Source organism: Patagioenas fasciata, chromosome 1 (assembly GCF_037038585.1).
Source record: "Patagioenas fasciata isolate bPatFas1 chromosome 1, bPatFas1.hap1, whole genome shotgun sequence".
Taxonomy (NCBI): Eukaryota; Metazoa; Chordata; class Aves; order Columbiformes; family Columbidae; genus Patagioenas; species Patagioenas fasciata.
Genome location: NC_092520.1, coordinates 58,120,950 through 58,140,991, shown reverse-complemented (window position 1 = coordinate 58,140,991; position 20,042 = coordinate 58,120,950). Strand labels below are relative to the sequence as shown.

At 37.8% G+C, this 20,042-nt stretch overlaps 1 protein-coding gene across 5 annotated transcripts in view; it reads left to right on the top strand.

Annotated features, from left to right (window-relative positions):
- NALCN (sodium leak channel, non-selective) overlaps positions 1-20,042 on the top strand; it is a 245,206-nt gene that overhangs the window by 32,417 nt on the left and 192,747 nt on the right. For all 5 annotated transcript variants that reach the window (XM_071807107.1, XM_065829703.2, XM_071807101.1 and 2 more), the window contains 2 exons: positions 289-417; positions 19,303-19,457. In XM_071807107.1, coding sequence (XP_071663208.1) covers positions 289-417; positions 19,303-19,457 — 284 coding nt within the window. The remainder of the gene's footprint in view (positions 1-288; positions 418-19,302; positions 19,458-20,042) is intronic.

Below are 20,042 nucleotides of genomic sequence, written 5' to 3'. Positions count from 1 at the left end.
CATGCCAGCAAACACACCTAAGTATGTTTGATACAGACTGTAATAGCAAAAGCCATGTAATGGTGACATGAAAGAGGTTTTTTTGTCTTTATTTGATATCAACTTTACTTCTCTGTATAAGACATTAGATGCTATTTCACGAAAGCTGAACTTTATACATTTTTAAAATTTTCCGCAGGATGAAATACTACTTTCTCTGTGTGAGCATGTATTTTATGCTGGAACTTTTCAGAGGAGGCTTCACATTGCCTGTGCATTCATTCAGTGTCATATTTATCTTTTTGCCAGGCGTTCCGGAGAGCAAATCTGGAGCGTTTCAATTTTCCTTCTGTTCTTTCTTCTCCTGTATGGGATCCTGGGAGTGCAGATGTTTGGAACGTTCACGTATCATTGCGTGACTGACGACACGCAGCCAGGGTGAGTTTAGCCTGTGCAGGCATGACGTGGGGCTGTTATTTCAGTGCATGGATGTAAATGTAGTTAGAATCAGTGGGTGTGAAATGGACTTAATGAATTAAAAATAGTCCTCTAAAATACACTAAGATAAATTGTGGAAATAAAAATGTTAGAAATTCCGAAAAATACTAATTTTAACTGCAACAGAGAGAGTGCAAATTACGCCATTAGGTTGCAGTCTGAGTTTGGAGACAAGTGAATGTGTCTGTGTGTAGGGGGTGAAAGAGCAGGAGAGCAGAGGAGGCTTTATAAGGAGCATTGCCACTTACAGCTGATTCAAGTCACTGATGATTCATCAGCTTTTGCTGTATTTTCTGACCCAGAATGTCTGGGTGTGAGGCCAGACCAAAAGGGTAAAGCAGAAGTATCCCTAGAATCTCATACCCTTTCCGAATGAAGAAATCACTGGGATGTAATGCTCAGATTTTAAGACCCTTTTTACCCAGCCTTTGGATTAATGATCAATATTTTACACTGGTGATCATGTATACATCTTGGTTTTGATTCAGCACATACTTAAACACAAGACTATCTTGAAGTACAGTCTAGCCTCTTGTCACTGGGATGACTCATAAAATCAAAGGTAAGTATACGCTTACATCTAGTTGAAGATGTCCCTGCTCGTTGCGGGGGGAATGGACTAGATGACCTTTGAAGGTCCCTTCCAACCTACCCAAACTATTCTATCACTCTATGTCCTGTTGATCTGAGAGCTTAACAGCATTACATTGTGAAATTCTTTTATATCTATTTCTTCATTTTGTCCCTGCTTCTTTGGATAGGAAAATCTTAGCTCTGGAGTTGTAGCCTTTGCTTTGGTCAAAATTGGATCCTTTTATTCTTGTATTGAATTTGTCAGAACATCAATAGACTAGACGTTACAAGAAAGCAAAACACCACTTAATCTGCCATTGTGCTGAATAAAAAGTCTGGTTATTGTAAAACTGTCTGTTAAAGATTTTTCTAAACTAGGGCATAGAAGCTATCAAATACCAAGTGAGGTTATTAAAAATGCCAGATACAAAAAACGTTACAAAATGGTTTGAGAGTATGCTAGACATTATGTAGTATTTTGTTAAATGAAAAAAAAAAAAAAAGGCTTTTGAATATTTTCTTATTTATTTGATCTAAACTGTAGTAAAATATGGGCCTGATCTTCACCTGGACTGGAAATGAGATATTTCATTCTGACCTTTTCTCTTTATTTAGAGAAAATCTTTATGCCACAGATATTTTTACAATTTCCCATAGACATGGGAGGGATGGGGGGGTGCAGGGAAAGCCTTAAGTCCTTTTTCTTTCAGTATCATCGAGTGTATATATTTTTAGCCATTTGAAAATTAGAAATCTAAGTTACTTTTTAGGTACCCTGGACAGGCACCTTCAGAAAGTAATTAATCACTCTTGCCATCTCCAAACCAGAACTGTAACTTTAAATGGCTGCCATGGTTGTGTATGAGGATTATAGTTACACTGAAAAACAGTTTTTCCTTAGAAGTGCTGCCTCATTTATTCTGACAAATGAATGGTGCTTACGCAAAGAACAATGCACTTTTTTTCTCTTTTGCTTGACATGTGGACTTATACTTTCGGCATACTGCTCATTCCGACTCTGAAAACACTTCTTTCTTCTTCTTGTCTGTAGCACTCATCATTTTACCTTGTGAACACTTACACATATCTGATCCTTTTTTTTAATTTTGGAGAAATGCAATGCAGAAGCTCTGGGTGGAGTTAGGCTGAGCCTTTTGACTTAGGTCAGGGCTGACCTTCCCAGAGCTGGCTGCAGAATTTATAGGAACAACCACCATGGACTGAGGAAATAAATACAGAGAAAGAAATAACAGTTCTAATGCCAAAAGAGGGCAATTTAGAGGCAGACATTGGTCCAAAATATAGTTAGAAAGGAGGTGGCATTCAGCTTCTAAATCCAGGAGTTTATTAGCTGAGATGTACAGCATGAAAGAACAAAAATTGCCTAAGCAAATTTTACTTTTGTCTTTGAGGTGCAATTTCTCAACTTTATAATGAGAATTTAACATTCCTCTCAAAAGTTGAGTCTGTCTGTCTCAGGTGGTTCTGTTCTAGGCAAAGGAGAGTGGCCAAAGTTGGCTGTACTCGTCCTGAAATAACTTCAGAGTCTTTAATGAGCCACAGCTGTAAATACTCAGTATTTCTGCAAACCAGATCTCAGGCTCCCAATTCAAGAAAAGAAAACGAAAAGCAGCTAATTAGTGGCCACCTGTGAGAACTTTAATTTTAGGTGATTTGCCTTGTATTATGCAGAATTCTATGGCAAGCAGCAAGGGTAAAATCTTATTATTGAGGTCAAGACTTCAGCTATTTCAGAAATTTTAGAAGTCACTTTTTTGTTGTTTTTAAAGTCTACTGCCTTCTGAATTATTATTATAAGGGAGGCGGGTGTCTTTTGAAAACAGCATCTTAAAATCTTGCTATTCTTTTTTTTATTTGAAAGGACATGGCAGCCTCATCAGACACTCATTGCCTCTTTGACTGCTGCAAGTTCTTTTATCTTTCCATCCTTCTTGACGCCCACACTGCCTGACCTCCTGTCTCTCCGCCTCCACAGTCATTTTCTAATGTTAACTCTGACAAACAGAAATACTGAAGTGAGCTAGCTGCAGTTTGAGTTTTTCATTCCATCAGTGAAATCAGCAAAATCTGACTTCCTTCCAAAGGCTGAAAACTTTTTCTTCTGTTTGATGATAAATCTTTTTTTCCCCCTCATTCTTATAATCTTTATTTTGCCAGACTTTTTTTCCCCATAGGGATCACTGTCTTCTTCCTAGACAATTTTCTCACCCTGGTGATTATTACTTATCTTTTTACAACTGTGCTGGCACAGCTTTTCCCTGATGATTTCTCCAACCAGTGTGTCTTTTCTTTTTCTGCCAGTAAGCAGTATATTACATGGATTTTCTTAGTATGGATCTTCTTTAGTTGCTTGATAGACATGTTATGGTTGGAATGTAATGTATATTTAATCCAATTATCTAGGTAAGTCCATACACTATAAGCAGGTTGGCAGGTTATTTTGTTATATCTGAGATTAATTTCAACGAAGTGAACAAACACGGGGAAAATAGGTTGTGTTCTTGAATCTACTGTAATTTACTTTCGGGCACCTCCAGTACACAAAAGGTACTTCCACAAGGACAGGAGAGAGAAATTATTTCCAAACCATTGCTTTCACTCTGTTAGAGTATTTTATGTGTCCTCACACATTATCTACTGAGCTTTTATTTATTTTTATTACTAAGACATGTTTGACTACACACAAATACTTGTGTACTGCATTATTAAGTTATATTTATTCCACAACAGTAAATTTTCCTTTTGTAATTTTCAGCCTGCATGGGAGCCAGGGGAAAGGAAGCCTTCCCTCATCAAAACAAAGAAGGCTAATATGGCTAACTGCCATAAAATGTTGTACTTATCTATTTCTTCTCCAAAACTCATTCTTTAAGGGCTTTTTTTAACACTTTCAGTAGGGTATAGTTTGAATATTTCTGTAGACCTGTTTGCCTTGTTATCATGGCAGTCAGTTTAAAATCCGTCTTTGCAAGATTTCTTGTTTAAAGTAGGAGCTGCCTAGGAAAACAGATAAGAAAAATAATTACCGATTAATAGAAAGATCTAAGAGTCCTTGGTCATTTTTCCATCTGTCTATGGATAGGGCCTGAAAATGTCAGAAAACAGCTTCAAAGCCTCTGTAGCTGAAAGTTCACCACAATATCTAATAGAGGAAATAAATATGATTAAAAAGAACAAAAGAGATTTGAGATACTGCCGCACATCAGAAGTGGAAAACAAGAATGAGTAATTGGATTTCTGAGAAAGGGAAGAAATCAAAGACCAAGCCTGAAAAATCAATGTAACAGGACTTCTTTAACAGGACACATTAATTTATTGATGCTAGTTGAACAACTGGAACTGCTTTAATGTTGCCTTTGTGATTTATTCACAATCTCTGTTAATGGTGATATGTCACTAGTGTAAACTCATCAGGGAGAAGAGAAATAGAAGAAATCTTACTTTTCCAGGCCTCATGTTTTTAGATCCCAAGCAAAATCAAGAAAAAGACAACATCAGACTGAAAGGGAAGTAGTTAAATCTAAATGGGATCCTATAAAAGGATGAAAGAGAGTGCTGAGGTGGTGGTTAGTATTGGTGCCCAAGGGAAGTGGTTTTCAGGAGTGGACTCTCCTCACTTTCAGAAAGCAGAAATCCTGATTTTGTCTAGAACTGTTGCACAGTCAGTTATCCAAAGCAATTGGGCTGTTTATTCATTTCACACAGGCTTTCCAGTGTTTTTGGTTGCCCAACTCCATTTTGAGGGAGAATGTGACCTTTTAATGAAGTTCTACAACAGAGTGATTGGAACCCAATAACCTCAGCGCTTGATGTCTCAGTAATGACATATGCTTCCTGTACTAAGGTTTGGAGCCATTTGGGTTTACACAATTCTTTGTCCCAGTAAAGATATCAAAGTTTATTGATCTTCTACTCATCCTGTCAACCTTTATGGGATTCCTCTCCTTCTCTGGCTAGTAAATACTCCTTTTGAGTAAGCTGGAGTGAATTTTATAGACTATGGTGAAAGAGGATAACAATAAGCACCAGAATTTTAAAAGCATAACTGCCACATCTCTGCAACTACCACAATGCCAAAAAATCCCATATTTAGCCCCCAGATTTTTACCTTATAATTGTTGTACAGAATTAAGACCCAAGGAGTGCTGAATTTTCCACAAGAAACCTGCAGGAGGCCAGGGTGCGCCAAGTCAGGACATTGTCTAGTATATTACAAAATTAAGGGAAAAACAGAATTGTAACAGTACTCTGTACTGAATCTGCCAGGTGGATGATCAGGTGCTTTTTTTGAATAGAAGGGAAGCTAGAAAAGTTCTCTTCTTAATTTTACAAGAGGACACCAGACAACCAATGGAGGAGTCTGTGGATGTCCTGAGATTCATGGGTCACAGCAGTTTCCGCTGAGCAGTACATTTCCCTTAGCCTGGAAACACTGTGAGGAAGAGTCACTTCTGGAAAGGCATGCCGTTACAGGAGAACAGTAAGAAAGAGGTTTTAAATGAAACTTCAGCTCTGTTTCCGTGAGTGATCTGTCCCATAGGTTGTTTTTAAAGCCAGGTGACTGTTTCCAGTCTTGCACTGTTTTCTGGAAGCTGAATGTGATGATGAAATTTGAGTCCTGTTCCAGTCCCTTGGATTACTGCAGTTTGAAAAGGTCTGCAAAACGCTAGAGTGTTCATCCAGAGATACTTATAAGCAGACTGAAGCTATCAGCTCAGCTATTTTATTATTTCTGAGAACTTGTGGAAGGTGGATGACGAACTAAACACTAAACCAGCAGAAGTTTAAAAAGGAGGAAGGGGTAAGAGCCAGGGAAAGAAAAGCCAGGTAAGCTTAACTTCTAGCCCTGAAAGAATTCTGTAGTGAATAAACAACAATTTGTAAGCAGCTAGAAGATAATAAGGAAGTAAGTAGCAGCTAATATGGGTTTGTCAGGAATAAACCATGTCAAACCAATATAATTATCTATGGCAGGGTAACAACCATGTGAATTGGAGAGAAGAGTGGATGTCATATCTTTATTCTAGAAAGTCTTTGTAACAGTCTCACAGGACATTTTTGTAAGCTGGCAGGAGAAGCATGATTAAGGTGAAAATAATCATTGAATGTGCGCAAAACTGCTTGGAAAACATGCTCACTGAGTTGATATTAATGGGTTGTCAGAATAGAAAGAGCAGGGATCCACTTAAGTCTGTCTTGTGCTATTTGGAGGTTTCATTAATATCCCGAATGATGGCAGGTAGAATATACTTATTGTGGTGAGGATGACATGATGTTGGGAGGGACTGCAAACGTTTTGGAAGGCAAGATTAGAATGAAAATGATCCTGACAAATTGAAAACGCATTCTGAAAAAATTGGATGGAAGTCAGCAGGGACAATATTCTGCACTGAGGCAAGATGAGCTCTACAAATAGAGCATTGTGAATGACTGTTTAGGAGGTAGTTCTTCATAAAGTTATTTGGGAACACAGTGGAGGAACAGAGTGATGGAATTGTGCTCTTGTAAAAGTGTATAGCTTGTAGTATCACACAACATATATGCATCAGTTGAAGAGAGTCTAAGGGAGGTGAAAAGGGAATGAACTTATATCTGTAGAGCGGAGCTGATATGGAGTGTTTGGCAGTTTTTTAGCTCAACTGAAGAGAAGTAGTAGACACATAACAGATTTTGAGTGAATAAAAACTGTTGCTCAGAGAAAAGGCGTCTGGTCTCTGTTTCTGTACTACCACTGGATTAAGAAATACTCGTATTAAAGTTCAGGAAGAAAAATTCTGGTTAGATAGGACATCAGGAAAAACTGTGTAGTGGTAGGGATAAGGCAGCCCTGGAGTTTGTTCCTTAGAGAGGTTCTGAACTTCCCCACTGAGGATCTTTAAAACAGGCTGTGGGAACTTCTCTTGGGAAAGGTAGAAATAGTCTGGGCCAGGGAACTATATTTAGTGTGCTGTTCCTATCCAACCATATTTTTCTGTGATTCTCTGTGTTTCTTTCTGACATAATGAAAGTCAGGTATCATTATCCTCAGCATCCAAAGAGCTCTTGCCCTTGCTACATCTCTTTTAAAGAGGGACACATTGAAAGTGGGAAAGATTGGATGCAGAATTGGAACTATTGTATGTCAGGGCAGAGGTGAGTGTGAGTATCGCTTGCTCTACCCTGTTATTTTCTCTCTTTCTGTATAACTAAAATTTGCAGTTGGGGTAAGAGCATGTTCTTGAATGTTCCACTTTCATTTTTTGTCTTGTCCCACATGACATATCCAGTTCTCTCACCAAAGCGTACTTCTTACTGTCAGAGGTATTATTTTTCCTTTTCATTTTACGGTAACATAAACTATGTTCCTACTTAGTCTTTACACAGAACCACTCCCCCACCACTGCTTTTAAAGCCACTTATCTAGTCAGTCCCTCAGTCTCCCACCCGCTCCCTCTCATATAAGAATAATTTTATATAGATTTAAATAAATTTCCAGAAAAGCCCCCAAATCCAGCGTCACTCCTTATCTCTTTTGCATAGAACAGACTCATCAGCTGCCATTATAGTTGATGAACCACATTGTTGGTACTTGACACACATACACCACATTCCCTCTTTTCCAGTGCCTAAAATCCTTCACAAATTCGTAATTTACTGCCCACCCTCTCTCTTCCAGCTCCTTGTCTTCATTGTTGTCCTCTTGGCTCACCTCAAACAAGGGCTTGGCCTCCCCTCACACTCTCACTGATGTGGGGCGCTTGCCAAGGCAGCAGGAACAAGACTTCTTACCTCTCACAGCTGTTGCCTCTTTTTTTTTGATCTTCATAGCCATTGCCTAGGGGCAGTGTTAAATCTACAATCCAGACCAATTTTTTGTAAACCTTCTACCTGGCAGGTTAATGAGAAGTGCTCTTCAGCTGGTATTTAGAGAAGAAACTTTGGTTAGAGACTGTCAATGGCTAATTTAGTTTTCTCTGTTGAGCTGGCCAGACCAATTTGGACTTCTACATTTGAATTTATTGGAGCCCCAGCATTGTTTCAGATCCCTTATTGACAAAATTATTTGACCTTACTGGAGGTCTACAGCTGCATATTTTAGAGATATTGTTCTCTGTAATGCCCTGTCAATGAAACCCTTTCACCAGCTCAAACAGCAATCCAGTTCTGGCAGTAAGTCTTCCTGTCACCCTTGCATACCAGTCATGCTGTAAAATGGAGAGATCAAACTGCTTTCTCCTGCGTAAAGCGAAAGCTTTGGTGGAACAGCCCATTCTGTCATCAAATGCTAAGTAGTTTCCATTTGGAGCGAGCTGGATGATGTTGAAAATTTGTTCTTAGGTGCTCAGTGGTAGCAGCCCCTTTCTTTTGCTATACTGAGTCGCATCTCCTGCCACTTCAGATGTTGCATTAGTGACGGGCCTGTGTAAATGCATTTGATGACCGTCCTGTGTAGGGGCTTGACACTTTGCAACACAAGCTTTAGGCAGGAATTTGTTTTGCATGTATTTCAGATTCGGATTCAGAGAAGTATTCTTTTGTGATGCTGAGGATCACCTTGTCTTGTGCCTAAGCAGAAAGTTTGCAGAGACAAAACTGCACGGTGCAGTGGTCCAGAGAGCCAGGGAAACCTCCCCTGCTCTCTGGTTGTAGCTGACTCTGCTCTTGAGGGTGATGGGTCCAAAAATGCTGGTGAGCTTTGGTGGAGGTGAATCTCAGCTGTTCTTCAGGCTTCTGATTTTCAAATCCTACAGTGCAGTTTAGTGAGCTTATGTTTTCCCTATAGCTAGTAGCCAGCTACTCAGAAGGTATTTTTCTATATTTAATTCAGGTAAGTCTGATATGCAAATTTAGGTTTTTTGAAGTGATCCTGAATGTACTTTAAAATCAAAATGCATGCAGTCTTCATATTGTTTCATATATTTCAGTTCATGTCCTTGCAATTTAAAAGAGAACAGAGGCGTTTTTCATACTTTCTTTTAAATTCCCTAAGGAAATACTTTCTTGGATTGTAATAGATAACATAGATATGAGATCACTTCAACTTGTAAATTAAGTCTAATTTGATATACCTTGGTGAAATGCAAATTCGTGCAAGCTAGCTAGATTTGGTTTTAACTCTTCTGTTTATTTCCTATGTATTAGCACTTACAGTGACAGCCTCCTCCGTTGTGTAAGTGCCATTAATTCAGTTGTCTTGATCCCTATGAAACAAATCTTGCATTACCATACCTATATTGCAATTGCTATTTGAGTTCTGCTCCCTCACGACTGATCGCAGAAGTCATAAAAGTGGGCCATCATGGATTTGTTATGCCATGTGGTGTTTGATAAAATCTCAAAATAGTACTGTTCCTGCATATTACTGTAAGAACAAATCCATACTGGAACTTCTGAAAATTTTCTTCTTTGAGCTTTGCTTTCTAGTGCCAGGACGTACATTCCAGCACTATCCACAGCAAAATTATCTTCTTTTATTCATTTTTCTGTGGTTAACTTCGGTGACTTTGTTATTCTGAAAGATAATGACAGAGTGATTTGCATTTAATTTCCTCTAAGGAGATAAGAACAGGAGATTTTTCTATAGTATAGATATATTATTTATTTATTTATTTATTTCCTCTAATGACAGTAACTAGTGATCAAACCAACAGGTTGTCAAAACTGTTAAGTAACCGCAACCATCCTGTTTTCATTTGGGCAATGACAACACTGCCTTTGCGTAAAATAAACCGTCTGCTCTGAGTACAGAGTCATCTGCTTTTGATTTTAACACCCATATTAGGAACCTGAATGCCTTGAATTCCCTCTCTGGCTAGCAGAGAGAGAAAGATGCTTCTGGAGCGTGGCTGAACCCACCGACCTCCGAACCTCTGGAGACATGTTTCTTTCTCTCTCTGTTCATTGCCTAAAATGAGGTGGGATAAGTCACGACAGCAGGGCTGCAGCCTTTTACTGTGCAGCTCCTTCTAGTGATTCAGCTAAGATATGCTACATCTTTGAATTTTCCCATCCCAAAATGTGAGATAAGGTTGTTGATTTAATTTGAATCTCTTAAAAATGTCTGTGCTGTGGATAGAAATAGATGGAGTGTCAAAGGACGTTTTGTAGACCTTAACTTAGGTCATAGATGAAGCAAAAAAAAGCTACAATTGAAATAAAATCAAACTTTGCCTAGTATTACTGCTTCGTGTAATAGGCAGTCTGAGCTAATCATCCCTTATTACTGAATATGAGTGGGAGGGGAAAGGGAGTCAGACCAGTACTTTTCTTAATTTGTTGAATAAATATGTAAACAATTTTCTTCTTGAAAAATTGACCAAAAAGTAAGAATCTAGAAATTCTGTCCAAAGAGGCTTAAGCTTAAACACTAGAGGACTGTGAAAACTGTAAAAAAAACCCAATACTGAAACTGAACATATAAAAAAAATGAATAAAAGATCTGAACTGAATGGTAAGATATAAAAATCTTTGTACCTTGGGGCAAATACAGTGAAATATAATATATTAGCAGTAGTAAAATATTATAGTATCTATATAGTGAATTTAGAATTGATGGAAACAATTGGAACATCTAGTCAGATTTCATTTTGTTTCCTCTCTGTGAAACCGTACAGCTTGGTTCTGACTCCAGCGTGTCTCCTAGGTATCTATCTATTCTCAATTAGTTGGAAGAAGCAAGGGAACTTTTTGTTCATATAAAAAAACATGTTTCACTGTTAAAAAATGTTCATAATTCGTCATCTTAATTTGTCTGGCTTCAACTGTTAGCTTTCTATTCTTGTTATACCTTTTTTATGCTGGATTACACAGAACCTTAATTCCCAGTATTTTCTCTGTGTGAATCCACTTATACACACAAATTGAGGCATCTGTCAATATGCTTTTTAATAAACTAACATTATTTAGCTCTCTAAGTCTCTTACTGCAAAGCGTGTTCTCCAGTGTTCTCATTTTCATTTTTTTGGTGTAATTTTCGCATTTTAAAAAACATTTTTTAAAATATAAACAAAAATCCTGTATGTAATATTAATCATAATTTGTATGAGTGCCACACAGATAGGGACATTAATTCACTGTCGTTCTCCTTGTACAGTCTGGAAAAGCGCTGTTGCTGCCTTGTCATTATGTTATTGCGACAAATGCGAGAGGATGCCCTATTATGCCCCCTCATCTCACACTCTCATGTAACATCTTTATTCTGTCATGTAGTATCTCCATCTTGTTTTATCCATTTATTCCAGAGGCCATGAGCTATAAGGTTTGATTTCAGTGATCCTCCCTTTGTAACTTTGTATTTGGCTGTATTAAAACACATTTTGATCTATTGGATCCGGGGAACTAAATGATCCTGATAACTTGTCAAACTGCCCTGTCATCATTGTTATTTATGTTTCTATCCGTATTCTTGATTTTATATCTGTTTCTCCCTCATTGAGTATAGTAGATCATGATGATGATTTCACTGGCAAGTATTTTTCTGGCATGTCAGTTTATCAGTTTTCAGCCCATTTAGCATGTGCTTTATGGATATTATATAGTGCCAATTTTTTAATCAGTCATGTTATTGAATGAATTGCTTTATGAAGTCTAAGATAGGAAATTTTATTGGACAAATCTGCCATTTAATTACATTAAAATTCTATACTCTTTATCAATTAGACTTTGTATCAGCTTGCTCTTTCTTTTGTCTTGGTTGATGCCAGGCTAATCAGCCATGCTGCTTGTTTTATAAAAATTAATGACACATTAGCATTCTTCTGGAATTTCCCTGCTATTTCAAGATTTATTAAGAATTAATAGAAGAGATGAGAGATGCCCTCAGTTATTTGGGCCTATTGATTTGAATAGAATTATCCCCAGCAGATGCTATCTGATATTCTCCTCAGTTACTAATTCTTGAGTAGTGAAATCTGTGTTTGCCAAATTAAAATGTAAAATATGGAATGTTGCCAAAGCGTAAGCTTTGTGTTTATAGTGTTCCTAAAGTCATGAGTCCTTTAAGCATGCCCTATCTTATCTTTTAATGTGATAAAAATAACAAATAGACACCAGAGACAATCTGTTACCAGAAAATTTTGAAAGCTTTATAGTTATAATTACAGATATAATTATGAGAAACATTAAATATGGATGAAGTTTTCACACTTACAGTTTAAAAGATAAAACAGATTTTGTTCTCAGATTAAAACCAGGAAACTGATTCTGTAAGCATGGTACATGATAACTTTAGACCTAAGTTTGACTAAAAGTGAAACATAACATTTAAAAATGACCCTTGGGAATGCTAATATTATAAAATTTCAGAGGAATAATTGTGCCTAGACATATCTGTAATCCTTAAGCCAGAGAGGTACTCTCTGAAATGTCTTTAACTATCACCAGTGATTTTTGGGTGATATTGTTATGGGATTATCTAGAACCTGTAATGGCTCTGGCAGCAGCATTGACTTACATTGCAATCTCTTTCTGCACAAACTAGGAGATCTGTCGGTAGAACTCAGTTACAGTCTGACTCCCTTTCACTGAAGTTAACGGTTATGTATGTGTCTGACTGCAGTGGCAGGAGAGTTAGCTGACAATGAGTACACTTTGAAAAAATATATGGCCAATAATAATGATAAATTACTGCTGCAAATTTTAGAAACATCAGTGTCACTGATTTATACATTAATATCTTCCTTGTTAAGCTGAGGTCATAATGTGGTAATAATTATTAAAATGATCAATAGAGGGCTTTGTGATAGAAACGAAGTTCTCAAAAGTATTATAACACAGTATTATTAGTCTAACAATTGTGCAGGAGTGGCTGTTGTCATTGTTAGGTCTTTTTGTAAAAAGAGCAGTAGTGTGAGGAAGCAATCTAGAAACCATCTGTTCATTGCAGTTGTATGTTCTGAGCTTCCCATTGGAGATAATGGACTCGATTAGGTTAGCACAGTATGAATTAAGATACGGATTTGGGAATAAAAGTCACATTTAAAAGGACAAACAAAAGGAAATTTACCTAGGTGCTTTGATTGCTTTCACAGTTACCAAACAACAAGTAAACTTCAACCTTTCTCCCTTTTATTTTTTACAGAGTCAGATAAAAAACAAGCAGTTTTACATCCAGGCTTCCTATCTCTCAAATTCCCAGAGTCTCTGAAAACAACTGCAATTTGGAATATGAATGAGATATTTTTACCTACCTAGTGGTATCAGCAGCTGTATGGTAGTTGGTATGAACTACCTGAGCTTTTAAGAGGGCATATTCTATTTGGAAAAGTTATTTAAAGTTATTAAAAACTTCTCTTCTGCACAATGTTGCTAGTGTAATGTTGTCACAGAAACCTTAATCTCATATTTTTATTAGTGCAGAATTACAGCTATTATTTATAGATATGCCAGGTGTATCTTTTTTTTTTTTATTCTTTTCAATTTCTGCAAATTGTCTCTTTTAAGGAAAGTCTGTTGTTTGGAAAACAAGGTTCTGTGCTGCATTTGGATGGTGGTATAGAGGAAAAGCAAACTCAGGCTGGTGACTTGGCTTATTGACCAGAGGAACCATCACTTTTTTTACCTTGAAAGGTCTGATGTGCTTGCCCATGTGTAGGCATTTGGTGTTATGTGAAATAGCTAATGTGGCCAAGACACTTGAGGATGACACAGGGCTCTCAGTTGTGGCACACGACCTACAGAGAGAACTGTCACCTCCTGGATCAGCATCTAAAGGTTCCACAGGTTACTACTGTCAGGCATCTGGAACTGCACCAGCAATCTGCGTGAGGAAAATCACATAATTGAGTTACAAGTCTTGGGTATTTACATGGACTCAATTGCAGGGAAGAGCTTTCAATGCTCTAGAATGCAAAGTGTCTATAAGTAAATAGATCTTATTCTGCTTTTGATGTGAAAATCTGTTCTTTTGTAGGATTAAATGCATTAGTAAGAAATTAACGAGAAATAATTTAGAATTTAGTATTTGCTACTTAGTATATCAGGCCTGTTAGGTTCCGTTATCATTAACCTGCCAGCGTGTACATATCTTACATTTATATTTTGGTGCTTCCAAGAAAGTTCAAAAATATTGCTAAAATCAGGATGCTCATAACGCGGCTGACTTATTTTCCCACTACGAATCCAGCTTGTAAATTACATCTAATTTCATAAAATACTGATATAATACAGAATTTAAAGCTTAAAAAAATTTCGTGGGCCACAATAATTGTCTAGAATGGTGCAGTGAAGGTGTTTCATGGAAGTAGATCACACTGGTTTTCAGAATAAAAACAAATTAATTAGGTATCATTCACCTATATAATGTAAGAGATCAGTATTAATAGTGCTCATGAGATAACTTGTCTAAAGTAAATATATTATAGAACCACAGCATTACTTCATCAGAAAATGTTTATTAAGTGATACTGGCCCAGAATCAATTTAATTTGAGCTTCATGAACTACTTCTCCGCAGCATGAAGCTCTGTGCTCTCTTACAGATTTATTTTAGGTTTATCGCTCTATTCTCACAAGCTTGGGGTTTTTGCCTTGTGTTCTGCCAATATGGCAAAACAGAAGCATCTTTTACAAAAGTGTATAGGAATGTAAATGTAGACGTCTAAATTCATATAGCAGAAGAGGAAACTAAGAATTCTTGATATCTTGAAGAGAAATCTTTCTAGTCATCCAATCCAAGGCTATTTCTATATATTAGTAGCTTCTGTACAGCAGTGTCCATTTCACATTTAGGTTCTATGACTTTCTGAATTCATTACTTACATTAAATCACACTTATTGAGAGTTACCTTTAAGCTCTTCAGAACTACATAGCCTCTCTGTTTTCAAAGGTTTTTGTCATCCCTCAGCCTGTGCTGTGTGTGATTTTGATGGTGCGGGGTTCACACAGTCCTGCAGGTCACTAATGAAAATGGATAGCACAGAACCCAGTGCCAGTTCTTCTGGGGTCCCAGTTAATGTGTTGCTCCCTGTTTGGAAGTTGCACAGCTCTTACTTCTTTCATGATCCACCAGCCATTTTTTATGTCTGCTATAGTATTTTTACCAAGGCAGCAGTTCTGTTGTCAGTGGCTTTGCAGTGCCTGGTTTTGGTGCAGAGACAGACGTAAGGTTCCTTTCTACTAATACAGAAAATCCTTCAGCTCCAGCTAATTCCTTTTTAGTTACTGACTTCTTTACCTAATTAACCATTTGGAATGTTGGGTTTTTTAGGTTTGGTTTTGTTTTGTTTTAATACCTTCTCAATAAGTATCCTTTTTAATTTTTTTTCTGTAGTTTTCTGAATTTGGAAACTACATGAGTAGGTTGATAATTATGAATGGCTTTCTAGTGATATATTAGAAAATTAATAGAATACCAGAATAAAAAAAATCCCATTTTTTCTCCATTTCTATTTTTGCCGGAGAAAGTCAAGCTAACAGAAAATAGACAGTTAGAAGCTGCCTCGAGTAATTTGTCTCTTAAGTTGCCAAAACCTCTCTTTGAAGAATGGCCCTGATGAAGAGATGGTGCTCAGAGAGAGATTGTGCTCACATGATGTGCTCTTTTTAGCTGGGACAGAGTTAATTTTCTTCACAGTAGCTGGTAGGGGGCTGTGTTTTGCATTTGTGATGAAAACGGTGTTGATAACACGGGGATGTTTGAGCTGTTGCTGAGCAGGGCTTGCACAGATCCAAGGCCTTTTCTGCTCCTCACACCACCCCACCAGTGAGAGGGCTGGGGCTGGGCAAGAAGCTAGCAGGGGACACAGCTGGGAGAGCTGACCCCAACTGACCAGAGGGACATATATAAAATCAGCAACAGAATAGGGGGAAGATTGGCTGGGTGGCTGCTGCTCAGGGACTGTCTGGATGTTGGTCAGTTGGTGGTGAGCAATTGTTTTCCTTTGCACTGCTTTTCTTCCTCAGGTTTTATTTCTCTTTGTTATTTTCCTTTACATTAAAATAATTATTATTATATTTAAATTATTAAACTGTTCATATCTCAGCCCAGAAGTTTTCTTACTTGTTCTCTTTCCCCCATCCCGCTGTGGGAGGAATGAGTGGGTGGCTGTGTGGTGCTTCCGACACATGAACACATCATAGTTGAAAGACCACTTTTGCTCCAGATGCCATAGAAAACAGGCACATGTACTGCCAAGATGTATCAGTGGTGTTCATACGTATGTATACAGTCACAACATTCTTCAGGCAGTTAAAAACATGTCAGAGTAGCACTCCTATGTTTTTTGCAACCATCTTATTATTGAAGCATTCTTATCAAGTGATGTGGAGTCAGTTATCTCCTTCTGCATCCTTCGCATTCCTGTGCAGAGCTAATATCTCTGCTCACCTGTTGGGCTGATGCTGTACTCCATGCACATTGAATAATCTGTGTAGAAATACTCACTTGGTCTATTGGGATGACTTGTGTTTGGTCATGTTTCAAGAATTTGTAATTTTATCAAGGTACCCTATTCAGCAAGATACTTAAGCACATTGCCTAATCAAAATTTTGAGATGCTTCAAACTAGTCAGGTGCTGAATCAGTGTCTCAGTGCTTAGTTGTTGTTGAGTATGACCTGTGAAGGAATAAAACTATTGAAGTCACCTTATATTGAAAATGTCTGGTGATATTCTAGCCACTTCTAGGCTAGTTGTCTAATATTGTCTAGACTGTGTAGACTAGTCTGTGCTTATTTACTGTCCTGAGACAGAACACAAATTGCCTAGTGACACTGGTCCAAACCCAGCCTATATCTGTACAGGACCTATGAGCAGAGATTCTTCCTGTTTAGCCTAAATCATACTCAGTGCATGGAGACAGATTTTCTTCTTCAGAAGGAGGTTTGATGTGATACAAAAATGACCTAGGTTTAAATGAAGCACTTAAAATGAGTTCTTTACATTGTAGTGATGAAGCCAGCAATACCTTTAATAACATGACCTCACACTTCCAGCCTCTTGAATATGAGGGATTTTCTAATGCAAACCATAATGTAAATTCATTAGCTACCAGTAGCTGAGGTTCTGAATCTGCTTGAGCCAGTAAGTTAATTATCATTTATGAAAATATGCATAACATGTTTTCTTATGATAATTCTATTAATTATAATAGATTTTAGACGGCAGTATCATAAATCCGATGTACTTAAAGCATACAACTGGGTGTGAATTAACATATTCAAGTATAAAGGAATTAAGGTGCCCAGTGAATTTTTAAATCCTTGAGTGACATGTGCTGAGCAGGTTTACAAAAAGTGACATGAGTACACCTAAGCTTGTGTATCTGTCTTTCTAGTTACACACATTGCTAAATTTCAGGATATTCTTTAAAACTTCAGCTCGAACAGTATGTGTCCGTGTGTGCATCCATGTAGATACGTATGGCTCTCTGGTGTCGTGAAGAACTGACTACAGGCTGCGTGCAACTGCAGTTATTTCTCTGCATTTATAATTGCCTGGAAGAAAATGTGTAGGAAGCTTTAGTTTCACACTGACAGATTCATAGACTAATGTATTGCTATCACATGCAGTGCATAAAAGCAAGAAAAATAAAGTAATTAAAGCTTCTGTTCACCCAATTTAGTTGTCAAAATGCATCTGTGAGTTAGATTAAAAGAAGAGGACTTTCAGAAGAACAATAAGATACTAATTATACTAAAGGGCAGCCTGAAAAGTTTCACCTTTTCTGTGGACAAGCAAGAATAATTAAATTGATGAATTTTAAAGCACTGGTCTGAAGCCTCAGGATAACAGAGTGAATGCTGCAAGATTTTCTTTGTAACTTCCAGCAATTCACTTTGAATGTTTTTGTGTCAAAAATCTATGCTGTGACCAGGAAGTCAGAATCAGCCTGAAAAATGAATGGCAGAATGCTGTCAACTGTTGGTTGTTTTTTTTTTTCCTCAGGCCAGAACTCACCATGATTAGCTTTTCAAGTCTGATTTGAAATTGCCCTAAGGCTGAACCAAAAATCAGGATTTTCATTTCCTGGATGAGAGAATATAAGCAAGAAGGAAAATTGATGTTGTTTCACTGTGTGCCTGCTCAGCACAGCGGGAGCGATGTCCTGTTGCAACCTTTCTTCTCTTTGGTTTATCCAGCTCACAGCAAAAGTGCCATGAATCCTCCCTTCTGCACTGTCCTGTGTTGCTTTGTAGACCCTAACAGGGACCTGCTCATGATGGAGGGGGCGTGATTTGCTAAGGTTAAGTCTTAACCAAACCACTACTTGGGAAATGGGGTGGCCAGTGTTTGATTTTGGCAAACGTCTGTCTATGGATTGCAGTTATTAACTGGGTCCTGCAAATGCTTAGGGGGAATCAACTGCCTGAGTTGCTTCTTACCCAAGTTTGGAAGTACTTGGATATCCATCTTTATGTCTACATGCCACAGACTTGGCCTCCCTCTCCTTTTGGCTTTTGTGTCCTCCAGCACTAGACCACAGTGCAATGTAACAGAGCCTCTTCAGCAGCTCAGCCCCTGGTGCCAGAGAAGCTGGGAAGGCAAGTGATGCTCAGCAACAGTGAAAAGTGGCCAACAGATTGCTGCCCCTTGTCTCATGTTCTTTCAGTTTTTCAGTGTTACATGTACCAACATAAATCAGTTTGAACCAGTTCAAACCAGATCAGTTTTTTCACCTGTTCTACCAAATCGTTACTGGCCTGATCTAAAAGTGAATCAGATCTGTTTCAGTCAGAGCAATACCTAGATACTAATTGCACTAAACATGGAATGATTTGACTTGGTGAGTATGCCTGTGACTGTCCATCTGTGGTGGTAACCTGGCCTGACCTACGTACAAGGAGCTGAATACATTCTCAGGTGGCTGACAAGTCATCCACAATGATCCTTTTAAAGCCAGCTCAGGTAGTGTCCGTGGAAGCCAAAGTCACAGTATTGACTGCAGTTGAACACACTTTGGATTTGCAAAGAAGCCTGAAGCAGTAAGTGTCCAAACTGCATTAAAGAGAAAAGTTGGTGCAGCTCTATGGTAAATCATCTGTGTCTTGGAGAGTCTCCATTTTTGATGGTGTCTCTAGGCATTAGTATGAAACTTTTGCTGTTAGTATTTGTACTCTTATTATGTAAGACTGAAGTCTTAGGAGATAGCTTGCCCTTTACAATAAGTGCTTAATTAATGAAAATAACATATATCAAAGAACATAGCAAAAATAATAGCTGATGTACTTTTCACTTTAGTGCTCTTCGCTTTCAAATATTTAGTTTTGCTATGGGTTGAGTTTATGTAACACCTTAATTTTGTATTTTTCACAGAAATGTAACCTGGAATAATTTAGCTATCCCAGACACCCACTGTTCCAGAGAGCTAGAAGAAGGTTACCAGTGCCCACCTGGATTTAAATGCATGGACCTTGAAGTTCTGGGACTAAGCAGGCAAGAGCTGGGCTACAGTGGCTTTAATGAGATAGGTCTGTCCTACTGATAACATCCATTTCAGTATCCGTTTAAAAATGTTTATGAAATGAATAGAACAGATAGCTCATGTCTGTGCTGAAAAGATATCAAGTGCAATCAGTATTCTGTTCAAGTAGAGCACATGCCAGAGAGAGAAGCCATGCTATTTACTTTGGAATGATGAAGTTATCATCTATTTTTACATTGCCTGGGATCCCAGGATTTAAATAACTTTAAAACAATGTCTTTATTTAAGTAGAGCCAACCGTTGATTATCACCAGTATGCAAATGCGATGACTAATTTCTGTGTTTTATTTATGATTCATTTTAGAGTATATAATTTATCCCGTTGGTCTAATTTTAGTAGTAATTCTCATGCAAAAAAAACCATCCAGAATTATTTTGATAATCATCTTGGTACTAAAGAAAAATGGGGAGAGGAAATGAGATTGTGTGTTTCTGTGGTAATCTTGATCCAAACTGTGTAAGTCAGAACATCACCCAGAAAAATGACTGGGAGTCAAGCAGATTTTGCAATACGGGTGCAATTTGTGTTCTGTGAAAAACACTGCAGGGTCTCCAGGAGGATGCGTTCTCT